Source organism: Engystomops pustulosus, chromosome 5 (assembly GCF_040894005.1).
Source record: "Engystomops pustulosus chromosome 5, aEngPut4.maternal, whole genome shotgun sequence".
Taxonomy (NCBI): Eukaryota; Metazoa; Chordata; class Amphibia; order Anura; family Leptodactylidae; genus Engystomops; species Engystomops pustulosus.
In genome coordinates this window covers 43111569-43126547 of record NC_092415.1, presented here as the reverse complement: position 1 = coordinate 43126547, position 14979 = coordinate 43111569, and the positions used below count along the sequence as shown (strand labels likewise).

Genomic DNA, 14979 nt, shown 5'->3' with positions numbered 1-14979 from the left:
TTTAAAAAAAATTATCTTTGGTTTAGAAATACTCCATGGGCAATACTGGCCTAAAGGGTGGTGGGTCCTCTGTTTAGATCCCTTATCTCTTATTCGGAGCAGAGAGTGACTACAAAGGGGGTGCACTCACTCTCTCGTTCTGGTATCAATAGTTGCAATTCTATGTATTTCAGTCCAAATTCTTGTATTGTAAGAACTTTATCCATGCCTGTTACTCATTCGAAATAAGGGGGTCATAGGTCGGGTGTTATGGTTGGTGGGAATTGTAGCTAGAGCACCAATACTGTGGACAGGTAAAAGCTGCGATTGTGGGAGAACCATTTATTTATTGAAACATATTATTTTCCAGAGAGAAGGAACTGGAATTGAAAGTTGCTGCTTCTGGAGCTATAGATCCAGAGAAACAAGTGAGTAACAGGACTTTGTACCTAAAACTGTCTTCTTCTGCTTGTATCCCTTATATTGGCTGTGTCAAAGCTTCAGCTGGACTATATTGCGCTTTGCAATGGATATGCCTGTCTCTTGTGGCTGTAACAAAATTATCAAAGCATAGTTTAGGCATCACCGTTAAATCCAATTTATTGTGAATTTGCTATTTGGGAAAGACAGGCATAAGGCTCACCTCTTGTGTTAGTGACTGTGGGAGCCTAAACCAATCCTTCAGTTTTCACTTAAAGGGAACTTGTCATCAGGCTTTCACCTTTAAATCTAATGACCGTTTCTTACAGAAGTCTTCTCACTGTATCCCATTTAGTTTTCAATTATTAAAATCCATAGCTCATATCTTTATTCAATCAGTTATGAAAATGTAGCTGGGTCCTTGCGAGCAGTGTCACTGAGTCGCAATGGGCTTGTTTTTTTTTTCACTAACATCTCTCTCGGCTCCCTCATTCCCTCCTCCCTCATTCCTGCACTACGGTACCTGCCCAGTTTGTAGATTCTTAGACTTAAAACACAAAATAAAAATTGATAGAGTTTTGCTCTAATCTATTAAAAGTTTCAAGTTTGTCTGGATACCTTTGTAAAGCCTTTATTGAATTGTGCAAGATTTATCAAAGTGTCTTAAATCCAATGTAGTTTAAAGAGGACCTTTCACCACCCCAACTTATTAAATCTAGCCTTCCAGAATGTAGGGGCTTGCACATTAATTCACTAAATTTTATTCCTAGCCCCCACCGTTACCAAGATATGAGCACAGTTCTCTAATCATTCAATGTACAGGATCGTTTGAAAGGAGGGTGGGGGCATCTGTGAGTGTTCATCTTCTTCGACACTGTCCAATCACTGGCTACAGTGTCAGAGAAGACCTTCCTTAGGCACTGTGAAGGTGCAGAGTGGTCTTGCTATGCTACAGTTAGTAGGACCACTCTGCCTGCTGCTGTGAGCTCCCCTCCTGTGCTCTGCACAAAGTGATCATTCTGTCTGCTGGGTGCGCACATCAACACTGCGATATTGCACTGTGTTCTATGTGCTGTTCTATGTGAAGACACATAAGGAATCTAGGAAGGATATGCTCTGCACATTAGGAGGCATATAGGGAGGAGATGCTCTGGACGTTTACACTTGCTGAGGAATGTCTTCTCTGACGCTGTCACTGCTGATTGGACAGTGTCAGAGAAGATAAGCATAGTCACAAACGCCCCCACCCCTGCTGCAGCACCTCCTCTCTGACGATCCTGCACATTAAATGGTCAGAAAACGGTGCTCATATCTCAGTAATGGTGGGGGCTAAGAATAAAATTTAAAGTGCCCCTAAATCCATATGCAAGCCCCTACACTCTGGTATGTTAGATTTAATACATTGGGGGTGGTGAAAGGTCCTCTTTAAGACTGTCTGGTCTAATTTAGCACTTTTTATATCATACAGCATATGTATAAAAGCCATAAAATTTTGGCACAAAATAGACCATGCCGTTGTATCGTATATATAAAGTGTTAAAAAACCATCTAAAATCCTTAATGACTGGTGCAAGGGATTTTGGCTGCAATTAACATCACATTTCCCTCATAAACTCATTGACTAATAGCTCCATCTGGATGGAAAATTAAAGGACTTTCCAGTCACAATGGGGCAGATTTATCAAGTGTCTGAAAGTCAGAATATTTCCAGTTGCCCATGGCAACCGATCACAGCTCGGCTTTCATTTTACCAGTGCTCATGAATATTTTAAAGCTGCGATTGGTTGCCATGGGCAACTAGAAATATTCTGACTTTCAGACACTTGATAAATTTGGCCCAATATGTTAGCCCCTTTCTACAGGACTGACTTGCTGAGGGCTTTAGTGATGCAACCCCCAGGGATCACAAGATTGCACCCCTGTTGCCCCCTAGATGAACAGAGCTGCCAGTTGCACACGCGTGCTGCTGCTTTATTCTCTATGGCACTGACCAAGATAGCAGGTATAATGGACAGCCATTCTCTTGATCTGTGGAAGCCGCATCATTCATACCCCCAACAATTAGCACTAAAGGTTACCTATGTCTCTGCCAGCACAATCCTCGAATCTTGTAAAAAAAACATTTCCATCACAGGTTCCGTTTTTTTTTTTTTTTGTTTGTTTGTTTAAACAAAACCTAATTTTTATTCAAAAGTTATTCTCACACAGTAAATGGTTTCATTTTTCATTTTCTGCAACCAAAAATATGTGATACATTTAGTAATAGTTGGTAGGGGCCTCAGTATATATTTTAAGCTGTGTTTTGTTTTATGCATATTATTTTGCTAATGATTCTTACATGATTTTTCTAGCTAAATGAAGAGGAGGTAAATTGAGCTGAATTTTTAATACTATTAATTTTTTGCTGCCGTACAATAATGGCTTCATACTTTACCTTCTAAATTGCATGGTTGTAGTAGATTTTACCATGTAGACCTCAGCATGTGCATGCGTTTGGAATTGGTTTGAAATATTGTTATATGGAGGAAATGGTAGGAACACTTATCCACCTTTAAACAACTTTATTTTATTAAACCATTAAGGGATTAAAAAGTTATTTCTTCACCAAAATAAGATACGGGAGATAAACCTTCAATTATACAATCAATTATAATTCCAAGACCCCTTAAAGTGTTTGTCCACAATGTCAAATAATTGGCATTGTTTGTATAATAAAAAGTTATACCGGTTTCCAATATACTGTCTGTATCGATTCCCAGTGGTTTTCTACATCTCTGATTACTCGCTGTGATATAAGGATCCGTGCACCTGTGTTACGAGGGAACCGTTTTTATCTACAGCAGTGATGGCGAACCTTTTAGAGACCGAGTGCCCAAGCTACAACCAAAATCCACTTATTTACCATGAAGTGCCAAAATGGCATTTTAAGCAGTAATGTATTGCTACCTGTTCTTCCACATCTTTCAATCGTATCGACACCTGAGGCCACCAATACAGTCGAAAGAAAGTGCATCTTCAGACTCTCGTTGTAGCTTCTCACCAGGGTCTCTCTGTAGAGAAAGAATGAAGGGTCCAGCGGGGGACCTCAAAAAGATACTGCAGCCCTGTCTACACCTTCTCACTTTTCCCGCAGTTCCAAACAGCCAATGAAGTGTCGCTCAAAAATAGCGCTGGGAGCAGCATCTCTAAAGTTACCTGGGACTGCAGGAAGATTTGGTGGATTTGTTTCTGTCTGGTGAACTCTGTCCTGGGCTGATGGCCTGAGTGCCCACAGAAATGGCTCTGAGTGCCACCTCTGGCACCCGTGCCATAGGTTCGCCACCCCTGATCTACAGGAACTAAACAATAAAGTTGAATAAAAACGATCAGAGATCTATAAAATCACTAGGAATTGATACAATAAGTATATTGGAAAAGTGTCTAACTTTTCATTACCCAAGTAATGTAAATTATTTGCTGAATAGTGGACAACCCCTTTAAGTATGTGAGCTTGATGCAGATGGTATTCAGTGAGGAAGGTCTACTGTGGAATTTACTTTTAACAACTTTTCAAATCATTTCACTTAATGCTAAAACTTGTGTGAATCCAATTATAAAATATCTTACAACTTCTTTGAAAAGCCTGACAGGTTACGACAATTTGGGGCAATAAACCGGCAGCATGAAATGGCAGATCGAAATGTCCCATATCGACCAGGAATACTTGTTGACCAACAAAAGACGAGCAGGACAGTGATCGAAAACAAGCCGGTCATCGATGAAAGGGCCCCACCAGAAAGACCCCGAGTAGCTTTTCAGACTCCTCTTCCTGAGCCAGCGGTCTCGGGTAATGCCTATCCCGCAGCTTACAATGCAGCCAGAGAGGAATACCACAGAGGAATATCCAACAGCCTTGGGGAAATAGTGGCTCCCAGGTACATACATACATCAGCCATTCTTTTGATCTTCACATTTTCACTTGTGTTCCTGTTTTTTTTCTCTTAACTCCTCTAATGCAAGAGTTAATGTTCCAGCAAAAGCAAGTTTTGCCCTATCTACAGGATAAGATCATAACTAGTGGATCGGGGGGGTCCAGTGGCCGGTGTGAGCATCACCCAAAAGCAGAGTATAACCAAAACCAGCATTCAGCTTTATACACTGTATGAATGATGCAAAGGGTCGTAGCTGTCTGTCATTCAGACTCTTTCTCTTTGTATTCAGAACTGAATAATTTAAGTAGTTCCTTAAGTTTCTTTACGCAGCACTGCACAGAGCATGCCAAATCGGTCCCTGTCCCCAATGCGGCTCACAATCTAATCAAACTACCAGTATGTTTTGGAGTGTGGGAGGAAACCCACGCAAACACGGAGAGAACATACAAACTCTTTGCAGATGTTGACGCTGGGAATCGAACCCAGGTCCCCAGGGCTGCAAGGCTGTAATGCTAACCATTGAGCCAACGTGCTGCTCCAACCCTTGCTATGAGGTTGTGTAACACTGATACATATGGGACAGCTTCATGTACTTTTTCTGTATTCCTTGTAATTGCAGTGAAATCCATGGATGTGAAAATCTCATGAAGGTTAACTGTGTGTTTTATTATTATTATTATTTTTTTTTCTTCTACATTCTATAGGATTGCAGCAGTTCCTCCACCTCAACCCCCAGTTCTAATAGACAACTACCGAACACCCTATGATGATGCTTATTACTACTATGGTGCAAGGAACCCACTGGACCCAAACCTTGCTTATCGTAAGGACAAAGTAGTTCTTTAAATGAGAACTACAATAATTATACCTGAAGCATAATCCAATTTAGTTTTCCACTCCCAAGTTTGTCTTTGTACTAAATGACTCTATACTGGACCTTCTGCTACTGATGATAGTGTTATGCTTTTTATAGTGGTGAACAGTGAGGTGTCTTTTTTATTTGAAAGTGTAGATTTATAGTTTTATAAGGTCTATAACTCATTTATGTATCCTTTTTCACACAGATCCTCCAGGTATGATGACAATGCAGACTGCTCCAGGTATTAGCATGCCTACAACACACGTTATCCAGACGTATCCGGAAGATCACATACAGTTAGTAACTTTTTTGTTATCTAATACAAAAATTTAAAGACCTGTCAGATCTATTCGGGACCCTAAACCACCTACAGGTCCTTATGGATGTTTGGTTTAGGCTCTCAAATCAACCCTTTTTGTAGTCTTTAGGTGTAAAAAAAAAAAAAAAAAATTCTATACTCATCTCTGAGGAGGCACATCAGATTCACATCTGTTTTTGTTTTTTTGGTTTTTTTGCTGAATGCTTTCGTAAGGACCTGTGAGTGGTTTAGAATCCCAAATCACCCTGACAGGTTCTCTTTAAGCCTTACAATTATACCACAAATGACAGTTATCTCAATAACCTTTTAATTAAAGGAAATCTACAACTGTTTTAGAGCTGTATTGACCCTTAATGCTGCTGGGTAGCTCCCTGCAGGTTGAGTATGGCTTGAACTTCATTAGAAACTCAGGCTTCTGTAGTTTGGTGCCAGCAGATAGAGGGAGGGGGGGGAGTGCTTTGGGGGAAGGGTGTGTAAGAGTCAAAGCTCTGTAGGTTGCAAGGGCTCTGGTGACACCGCCCAGAGCCATTCCACTTCATTTACATAAAAATGACATTTGACTTTTAACCATGCTACTGGAGCAGAACTTCTCAAGCTATTGATGTACACTGTTGGGTGCTACCCAGTTGAAATATACCAAAATCCAGCATCAAGTATGATAAACCAGGGACAATTACTTATAGATGTGCTCATGCACTGTGACTGTGGTAATCATCTTATATTTGTTATCCATGCCCCCCTTTCCTTCTAAACTAAAAATTATGCTAATGGGACTGAGGGGCAACCCTAGCCCCTCTCTGTGATTTGGCTTTACAGGCCGTTACACTGTCTCACCCACCCACCATCCTCTGCACAGGGGGAGAGTGAGACGGTTAAACAGCCTGTAACACCAGAGCCAAATGGGCTCTGGTAATGCCCCTTGTATACCCTGTGTATCATTAGCATAAATGTAATTATTGGTTTTAAAAGGAAGGAGGCCATGGATAACAAATATAAGAATATTACCACAGCCATGGTGCTTGATTCTATGAGTAAGTGGCAGGTGTAGTACTAACTTTATTCTTCGATTTAACATATTAGTCAGCCAGCATAATATTTGTAGACCTGTCATAACACTATGTGACAACATGGAGCCGGATTTGTTTTATGATGGTTCCCAATTAAATAAAAATAGCTTCCTATCTGTATATAGTTAGTTGTGTTCAGAAGCTTCTGAAAGAAAGACGCTGAAAAAATGTCATGACGTTTCACAGTGACAACAAACAGAAATCGGGTACTGGAAAGGGGGCCAGTTTAGGATCATTTCCAGAAGAAAGGCCACGACAGACCCGAGAGGCTGTTCTTTCATATCAAGAGGAGCTTGAACGGCAGGTTCGTATGTAACAAAGTTCCAAGCTTTATAAGTGTTTCCAAGACTTTTCTGTTCATGTCCTACCATTGTTGTATTTGCAGATAAGGGAGAAAAATGATAGGCGCAGAAAAGAGAAAGAAGAGAAGGAACGTTATGATGCTAAACTGGAAGCAGAGATGAAGAATTACAACCCATGGGGTAAAGGAGGTGGAGGAGCTCCTCTAAAGGATCAAAAGGGAAATCTAATTAGTAAGTGGCATTTCTTCACTTCTGAGAGGACCTCACCTCGACATATCTAACATGTGGTTGATAGGCCATCAATACTAAGTCCTTGCACTATGCAGTGCCAGAAGTAAAGGGGAATTCCTATTGTTATAAGCAGGTCTTCTTTTAGTGAATATTGTAAATAGAACGCAAGCGTGCCATGGAAAGTAAGTAGCCAGTGTGTAGTTTTCAGCATTTATAGCCCCTCCACTATTTACTATTCCAAATTACTCCTCCTTCTTTCTACTGTATTGGTGTCCTCAAGACACCAATATGATGGAAAGCTGTGACAGAGCAGGGAGAAATAAGTTACTTCTTAATTTGCCATGTTGGCACTTTGCGATTAATAAGTGGGCTGTAGTTTTGGCACTCTGTATCTAATAGGTTTGTCTAATAGGTTTGTCCTAGAATAATATATGTGTACTTTAAAGTACAGGCAATCTTTGTCTTTACTTTTACTTGAATTTGTGTAAGTCTTACATATGGGTTTTTTATGTAATATGTATCATTAGAAGCTTTCATGTAAGTAAAAATATTCTGCATTGTTATTTCAGCTGACCTTAAACAAATGCACAAGTACAATGAAGATCCAGACGCTAGAGCCCATGAAGATAAGAGGGAGGTTGTTGCTGTAGACAACAATCTCGCTGATATTACAGAGTCTACTGGCAAGATACCAGGTAAATACTATTAGAGACTCTTCTATGGTTGTACTTAACAGTGTTGCAAACAGAATACTGGTTATTATTGGCTTGTATTGGCCATGCAGTGTGAGTATAAAAATGATGTAAGTACACAAGTGCAATATGCCAATTAATATCTCAATAATAATAAAAATATCACAATTAAAGTGTAGAAGTTACTATGAACCACTATGTCCATTTTCACTTGCGGCTGTTCCTTAATTACACCCTTTTCACCACGTAAATATTGTTAATTCTTCAGCAAATTTTATCTTAAACCTGCACTTAATTTTCAGGGTTTTCGTTTGCAAATAATTCTCAGTTTGCAAGAGGCAATGTATTTTCTGAACCCCCTAGTGAACAGCAGGTGCATCAGCAAGAATCCTACAAGAACTTCTTACGCCAACAGGTAATTGGTTACATCTTCCGAGCACAAGGGAACAGTAAACTTTTAACAGAAATCACATTACAACAAAGGAGAGGATCATATTATATGAGAATTATATTATGCGTCTTGTGACAGTCACCCATCATGTGAGCTTTGTGGTCTTTTCATTGTCCAAATTCAAGCCAACAATTTATAACAAAAAGCTTGTTTTTTATATATATATATTTTTTTTTTATAGAAACTTACAAAAGTTCCAAAATATTACTCAAATAATCATTAGGTTCTGATGATACTTCATTACTAATGTATTCTGATTATTATAGAAGAGCCATGAGCTATGATGGAGTAGCAGTAGCTGAAGTTAAGAAAGTAGAGTACAAAATATTTCTTCCTATTTAAAGTTTTTGGAGGCGACGCTATGCGATAAAAAGTATTTTAAATAGTAAAAATTATGCACATTTTAAGAATAACAGGTCCCATTGTCATCATTATCTCAGAAAATACTAGCTGTAATTCTAGATTCATATCTTACAATAAGAAACCTTTGTCTGATCCAGATTGAAGAGAAGAGGAGAAAAGAAGAAGAGGAGCGAGACCGAATTCGTCTTGAAGAAGAAAGAGAAGAAAGACGACTTGCTGAACAGAGGGCTAAGATTCAACGAGAATTTGAAGAGGAGCAAAATAGGAAGAAAATGAAGGAGGAAGAGGTAATATAAGTGGCCTATAGCAGACAGCCTATGCTTTTATTGGGAGTTTATAAATATGCCTTTTTGCAGTCAATATTTTCATTGCATTGGTGTTTTTCTATTGATATTTTATTTATTTCCCTAAGTGTTTGCTACATTTGGGTAAATTCAAAATGGTGGATTGGCTGTGGAATTTTAATAGCAGAGCACAGGGCTGAGTAAAGTTATTTTCTTTTTGAAACTTTTTTAGCAACGACAAAAAAACGAAGAGCTAGTTCGTCTGGCTGATGAAAGACGGAAAGAAGCTGAAAGGAAAAGAAAAGAGGAGGAAGCAAAACACGAAGAAGAAATGAAACGATTGTATGAACAGCAGAGATCAGAAAATATCCCTGAAGAGCAAGATAGAGTGAGTGCAACATAAAACCCTTGTAGAGGCTGCTTTATTGAATTTTGTTAATCCAGCTAGAGATTTCTTGTAAACGTTATAAGGAGTTAAGATTTAATCCTAATACAAAAGCGCATAACCTGAAAGTAGTATAAAAGATTGTTTAAAAGAATAGAAGTAGAAAATCTGAATAGGAAAAAATGTTGTGTCATCGAAAAAACATCTAACATGCAACTTCAAGGGAACCTTTCACCAGGACTGTCATTTTCAGCTGGTGACAGGTTCCAATAGCTTATGTTATGCTGATTTTAAAAATGACTTTGTCAGCTTTCTGAAAACTGCCACTACTTTATAAAACTTTATTACACACTATTTGGCTCCCTACCAGCAGTGCGTGGTGAGTCTCGGAGAGGTGGAAATTCAGGCGGGGGGGAGGGGGGGGGGAATGTGCTGAAAAACCTCACCTCAGATTATACACAAGTCAATTAAAAAAATAAACTTACATACTCACCATCCGGCAGCCTCGATGTCAGCGCGGCTCCTCTTCTGTCTTCGGTCTTCTGTAACAGCCGGCATAAGCGCGGCCATGTTATCTGGCGGCCTGCGCATACTATGATGTCAGCAGCGGCTGCATCATAGTATGCGCCAGCCGACAGATAACATGGGCGCCTCTCTGCCGGCTGTTACAGAAAAACGGAGAGGAGCCGCGCACTGGGCAGCCAGTATTCTACAGGGAGCTGGCTGGCTATATACTGGGAGGCTGTGACCAGTGCGTTAGGTTTTCCCAGTTTTTGGTGGTAAAATTAGGGGTCTCGGCTTATACTCAAGTATATACGGTACATCCAGGAGACAGAGACACAGGCTGCTGCAACTCCTGTATTGAAGTGTTATTTTGGTCTTTTTATTTGAGGGTTTTTTCTGGTTTCTGTTGTGTAATATTTTTGTGCAAAACAGAAAATAACAGGAGACTACTGTTATCAGGGAAGGTTAATAATAAAAATTGATGGCTGAAACATTACAAAAGTTAACTATGCCTGCCTTCCCCCTTTACATAACTGACTCAACTGGGCCTAGGGTCATTCTCTAGACACCTTTCAAAACATATGTTCGGCACTGGACACTGAGTAGGGTCATGGTGTTGACCATATGCCAAGGTTGAATCCGGTTATGGCCCCACTGCTCTAGTATGCTCATGGCTATTGCTAAATCACCCTTTTACAATCTAAAAAAACCAAAACTCGTGCGCCAGGAAGCATTGATATGACCCTAATTAGCATAAATAGTAAATATAAATAGTAAATAAAATGCGTTACTAAAATGCAGGGATAAATTGTAGACTCCCCTTTAGCCGCACACCAATCGGTATAAAAGCGCTACCCCGGACTGGTGGATGTTTTCAGAATTTCAGTAATTCTTCAGGGTTTTCTTTCACAGCCTCCAAGACAACCTTCACCAGTCATCCCAACATTGCAACACAAGCTCTCATCTCGTACTCAGAGGCCGCCAACAGCAGAGAGTGAAGCCTCCGTCCAGTCACATGTAGGTGTTGTAGAAATGTAAGGGAACCTGTCAACAGCTTTTACCCCATTTACCTTCCAGCCTCCTCAGAGTATGAAATGACCTTTCCACTATTCACTCTTTTATGTTTAATATCGTCCATTCAAAGAATGGACTCCAAAGTCATGTGCTAATATGCTGAATACAGTCATATTTTGAGATTACAGGTGGCCCCCTACTTAAGGACACCCGACTTACAGACAACTCATAGTTATAGACAGACCCCTGTGACCTCTGGTGAAGCTCTCTGGATACATTACTATAGTGCCAGACTGCAATCATCAGCTGTAAGGTGTATGTAATGAAGCTTTATTAAGAATCCTTGGTCCCATTACAGCAAAAAATGTTTAAACTCCAATTGTCACTGGGGCCAAAATTTTTTTTGTCTGGATCTACAATTATCAAATATACAGTTTCGACTTACATACAAATTCAACTTAAGAACAAACCTCCGGACCCTATCTTGTACGTAACCCGGGGACTGCCTGTAGTTGCTTTTATAGGCTGGGAGAGGAGCATAACTTCAGAGGCCTCTTTGTTCTTCTGTAAAGTACCTAGTACCATGCTTTTGGTATCATATTAAGGATAAAAATCTGAGCCTGAAGTGACACTAATGCTCAACTCAGGCAAAAACTGACTCTTCTCTCGTCATTTGCATATCGCAGGAGTTGATTTATTTTATAGGTAAGTGGATGAGATTTCACATAAAATAGGGAATGCTAAAAAGGATATATCATACCCTATCCAAGGGTGCAGGTAGGTTAGTGGCGTTACATTTTTTTTTTAGTTTAACTACAGCTATTCCAATAATTTCTCTAGGAATTTTTTTGTGTTTTGTGAAGTGTTCTCTGAAAGACAACTTTCTGCTTAAATCTTCATTACACTATACTGTAAATCTCACATCTTCCACATGATGGTTCTATTTACTTAGTACAAATATTTTCTTCTGTCTGATTTGTAAAACAGGGTGAACCACAATCCAGGACAGCTTCTCCTCCAGTCCCAGCCAGAAGGAATCAGCTGAGAGCTTATGGTATGTAAGGCAAATCATCCAGGAGGAAAGATCAGCCGTAAAGGCGACCATACACATTAGATGGGAGTTGGCTGAACTGCTTTCAACTGAGCTGGCCACATATCTAATGTATATAGAAGATGTGGCCGTGCGCCGCTGTTTCCTATGGAGGGAGAAGGGGCCACCTCCTGCACCTCTCTAGCACACGGCAGTATGCCCACACGGGGGGCATACCGTGTGTGAATGCAGCCTAAGAATGCATTCACACGAACGTGTGATTTCTCCAGTCCTGTATTTCTGTGCCGCATGAGCCCGTATATACGTAACGTTTTTCATCCGTATACAGCACTTATGTAACCCATATTTTATATGTCCCCATAAACTTCTAGGATCTAGGGCAGCGATGGCTAACCTTTTAGAGCCGGAGTGCCCAAACTTCAACTAAAAGCCACTTATTTATTGCAAAGTGCCAGCACAGCAATTTAAGCAGTAATTTATTTCTCCTTTTTCTTTGACAATTTTCAATCGTTCAGCCTCCTAAAGACACCAACGCAGTTGAAAGGAGGAGGGCAAATTTCCCTATCATTGTAGGAAGATTCTCCAGGAAGATTCTTTGAGTCCTGACTGGTGAACATTCTGGGGTGATGACCTGGGTGCCCACACCGAGGGCTCCAAGTGCCGCCTCTGGCACTAGTGCCATAGGTTCGCCACCACTGATCTAGGGCATACGGAACTGAAATACGGGAGAAAATAGGACATGCTCTATATTTTTATATGGCTAGCGTATGGTACTGAACGGAACAGTGTTAACAACGCCAATATAAATGGTCGGATGTATTGTCCATTGAAATGAATGTGGCCATATGTAACCCGTAAAAAACGGTACGGGAAGCATATGGCCGTTTTCATACTGTCGTGTGAATGCAGCCTAGTGTTGGCCATCCTTTTGTCTTATGTACAGGCCTTAAACATGAGCAAGGTAGCTACTATCCGGTTTTCATCAGAGGATGTGATAGAGGCTGTGGAGGAGATTGAAACCGCTATTACCTTGAAATTAAACATTACCATCCTTCTCCTGTCCCCATCACTCATTTTTACTTTAGTGCTGGAGGAATTGCTGTTGCAAACTGTGTGTCTCTGGCGTTCGGAGCAGCCCTACTATCCAGTGTAAAATAAATAAACTTGTTCTAAGCTTTTAAGATCTTTGTCTGGTTTTTGTGTTTTACCCACAGATGAGAAGAAGAGTGTGATCAGTGAGCTGACTGAATTGAGGAAGCAGCTGCGCAGTGAGCAGCGACGTCTAGAGGGTCGATTACAAGATACAGAGGGAGATAATGAATCAATACCATCCATGAGCGGGTACTGTACTCAGTGTGTTCACCTGTCCAGCTATAGGGGTTTTTAATATTAAAAATATAAATATTGATAAAGAAGATTTTTTATGTATTGAATGTTTTGTCCTTCAAATGTGAATGCAAATATATGAATTTTATTTATACATAAAGAAGAAGAAGAGAGAAGAGTTCAGCAGATGTGTTTGAACTGGCCAGACAGAAGCTTCAAGCCACAGTAAGGAGGCCGTCTTTAAAAGGGCTGGAAAGTGTGAACATGCAGAACATCAGGGAATTTAACAACCTCAAGTACAGAGGTAAATAACCAATGCAGTATACAATAAAAGGTACATGCAGTGCCTGTTTTATAGATAACTTTGACTATTGATACATGTGGTGTCAGGGATACAGGATTCAGGTACCTTAGACATCACTCTTATCCTTTAGATACTGCTGCATATATCATAATATATTCAGTTCTATTGTCACACTGGAACAAAAGGATTCCTCTTTCAAAACAGATACAGATACTCGTGAAGGCGTTAGGATCATGTTTCCTGATCCTCCAAAGGACGATAAAACATTAGAGATCCAGCAGCAGGCACTACTAAGGGAACAGCAGAAAAACCTGAACAAGATGAAGAAGAAGACTGTGATCCCAGATGGTAAGGAGGATTATTGTTTAATATGCTCCGTCCTCCTCTTCCCATGCCCCTCCTGCTATTGCATCATCTTCCCATACCACTCCTGTTACTGCCTCCTCCATTCCATTCCCCTGAATTGCTGCCCCTCCTCTCTCATACCCCTCCACTGCTTCCTCCTCCTCTCTCTCATACCCCTCCATCGCTTCCTCCTCCTCTCTCTCATACCCCTCCATCGCTTCCTCCTCCTCTCTCTCATACCCCTCCATCGCTTCCTCCTCCTCTCTCTCATACCCCTCCATCGCTTCCTTCTCCTCTCTCTCACACCCCTCCAACGCTTCCTTCTCCTCTCTCTCACACCCCTCCATCGCTTCCTCCTCCTCTCTCACACCCCTCCATCGCTTTCTCCTCCTCTCTCTCATACCCCTCCATCGCTTTCTTTTCCTCTCTCTCACACCCCTCCATCGCTTCCTTCTCCTCTCTCTCATACCCCTCCATCGCTTCCTTCTCCTCTCTCACACCCCTCCATCGCTTCCTTCTCCTCTCTCACACCCCTCCATCGCTTCCTTCTCCTCTCTCTCATACCCCTCCATCGCTTCCTTCTCCTCTCTCTCACACCCCTCCATCGCTTTCTTCTCCTCTCTCTCATACCCCTCCATCGCTTCCTTCTCCTCTCTCTCTCATACCCCTCCATCGCTTCCTTCTCCTCTCTCTCTCATACCCCTCCATCGCTTCCTTCTCCTCTCTCTCATACCCCTCCATCGCTTCCTTCTCCTCTCTCTCATACCCCTCCATCGCTTCCTCCTCCTCTCTCTCACACCCCTCCATCGCTTCCTCCTCCTCTCTCTCACACCCCTCCATCGCTTCCTTCTCCTCTCTCTCATACCCCTCCATCGCTTCCTTCTCCTCTCTCTCATACCCCTCCATCGCTTCCTTCTCCTCTCTCTCATACCCCTCCATCGCTTCCTTCTCCTCTCTCTCATACCCCTCCATCGCTTCCTTCTCCTCTCTCTCACACCCCTCCATCGCTTCCTTCTCCTCTCTCTCATACCCCTCCATCGCTTCCTTCTCCTCTCTCTCATACCCCTCCATCGCTTCCTTCTCCTCTCTCTCATACCCCTCCATCGCTTCCTTCTCCTCTCTCTCATACCCCTCCATCGCTTCCTTCTCCTCTCTCTCATACCCCTCCATCG

The 14979-nt window shown here is 41.3% G+C and overlaps 1 protein-coding gene across 6 annotated transcripts in view; it reads left to right on the top strand.

Moving 5' to 3' along the window:
• CSPP1 (centrosome and spindle pole associated protein 1) overlaps nucleotides 1-14979 on the top strand; it is a 45286-nt gene that overhangs the window by 25863 nt on the left and 4444 nt on the right. For all 6 annotated transcript variants that reach the window (XM_072151777.1, XM_072151778.1, XM_072151776.1 and 3 more), the window contains 15 exons: nucleotides 350-407; nucleotides 4021-4313; nucleotides 5015-5133; nucleotides 5375-5465; nucleotides 6742-6859; nucleotides 6941-7088; nucleotides 7658-7783; nucleotides 8083-8195; nucleotides 8732-8881; nucleotides 9111-9266; nucleotides 10680-10784; nucleotides 11769-11835; nucleotides 13047-13173; nucleotides 13320-13462; nucleotides 13667-13810. In XM_072151777.1, the coding sequence (XP_072007878.1) occupies nucleotides 350-407; nucleotides 4021-4313; nucleotides 5015-5133; nucleotides 5375-5465; nucleotides 6742-6859; nucleotides 6941-7088; nucleotides 7658-7783; nucleotides 8083-8195; nucleotides 8732-8881; nucleotides 9111-9266; nucleotides 10680-10784; nucleotides 11769-11835; nucleotides 13047-13173; nucleotides 13320-13462; nucleotides 13667-13810 (1958 nt within the window). The remainder of the gene's footprint in view (nucleotides 1-349; nucleotides 408-4020; nucleotides 4314-5014; nucleotides 5134-5374; nucleotides 5466-6741; nucleotides 6860-6940; nucleotides 7089-7657; nucleotides 7784-8082; nucleotides 8196-8731; nucleotides 8882-9110; nucleotides 9267-10679; nucleotides 10785-11768; nucleotides 11836-13046; nucleotides 13174-13319; nucleotides 13463-13666; nucleotides 13811-14979) is intronic.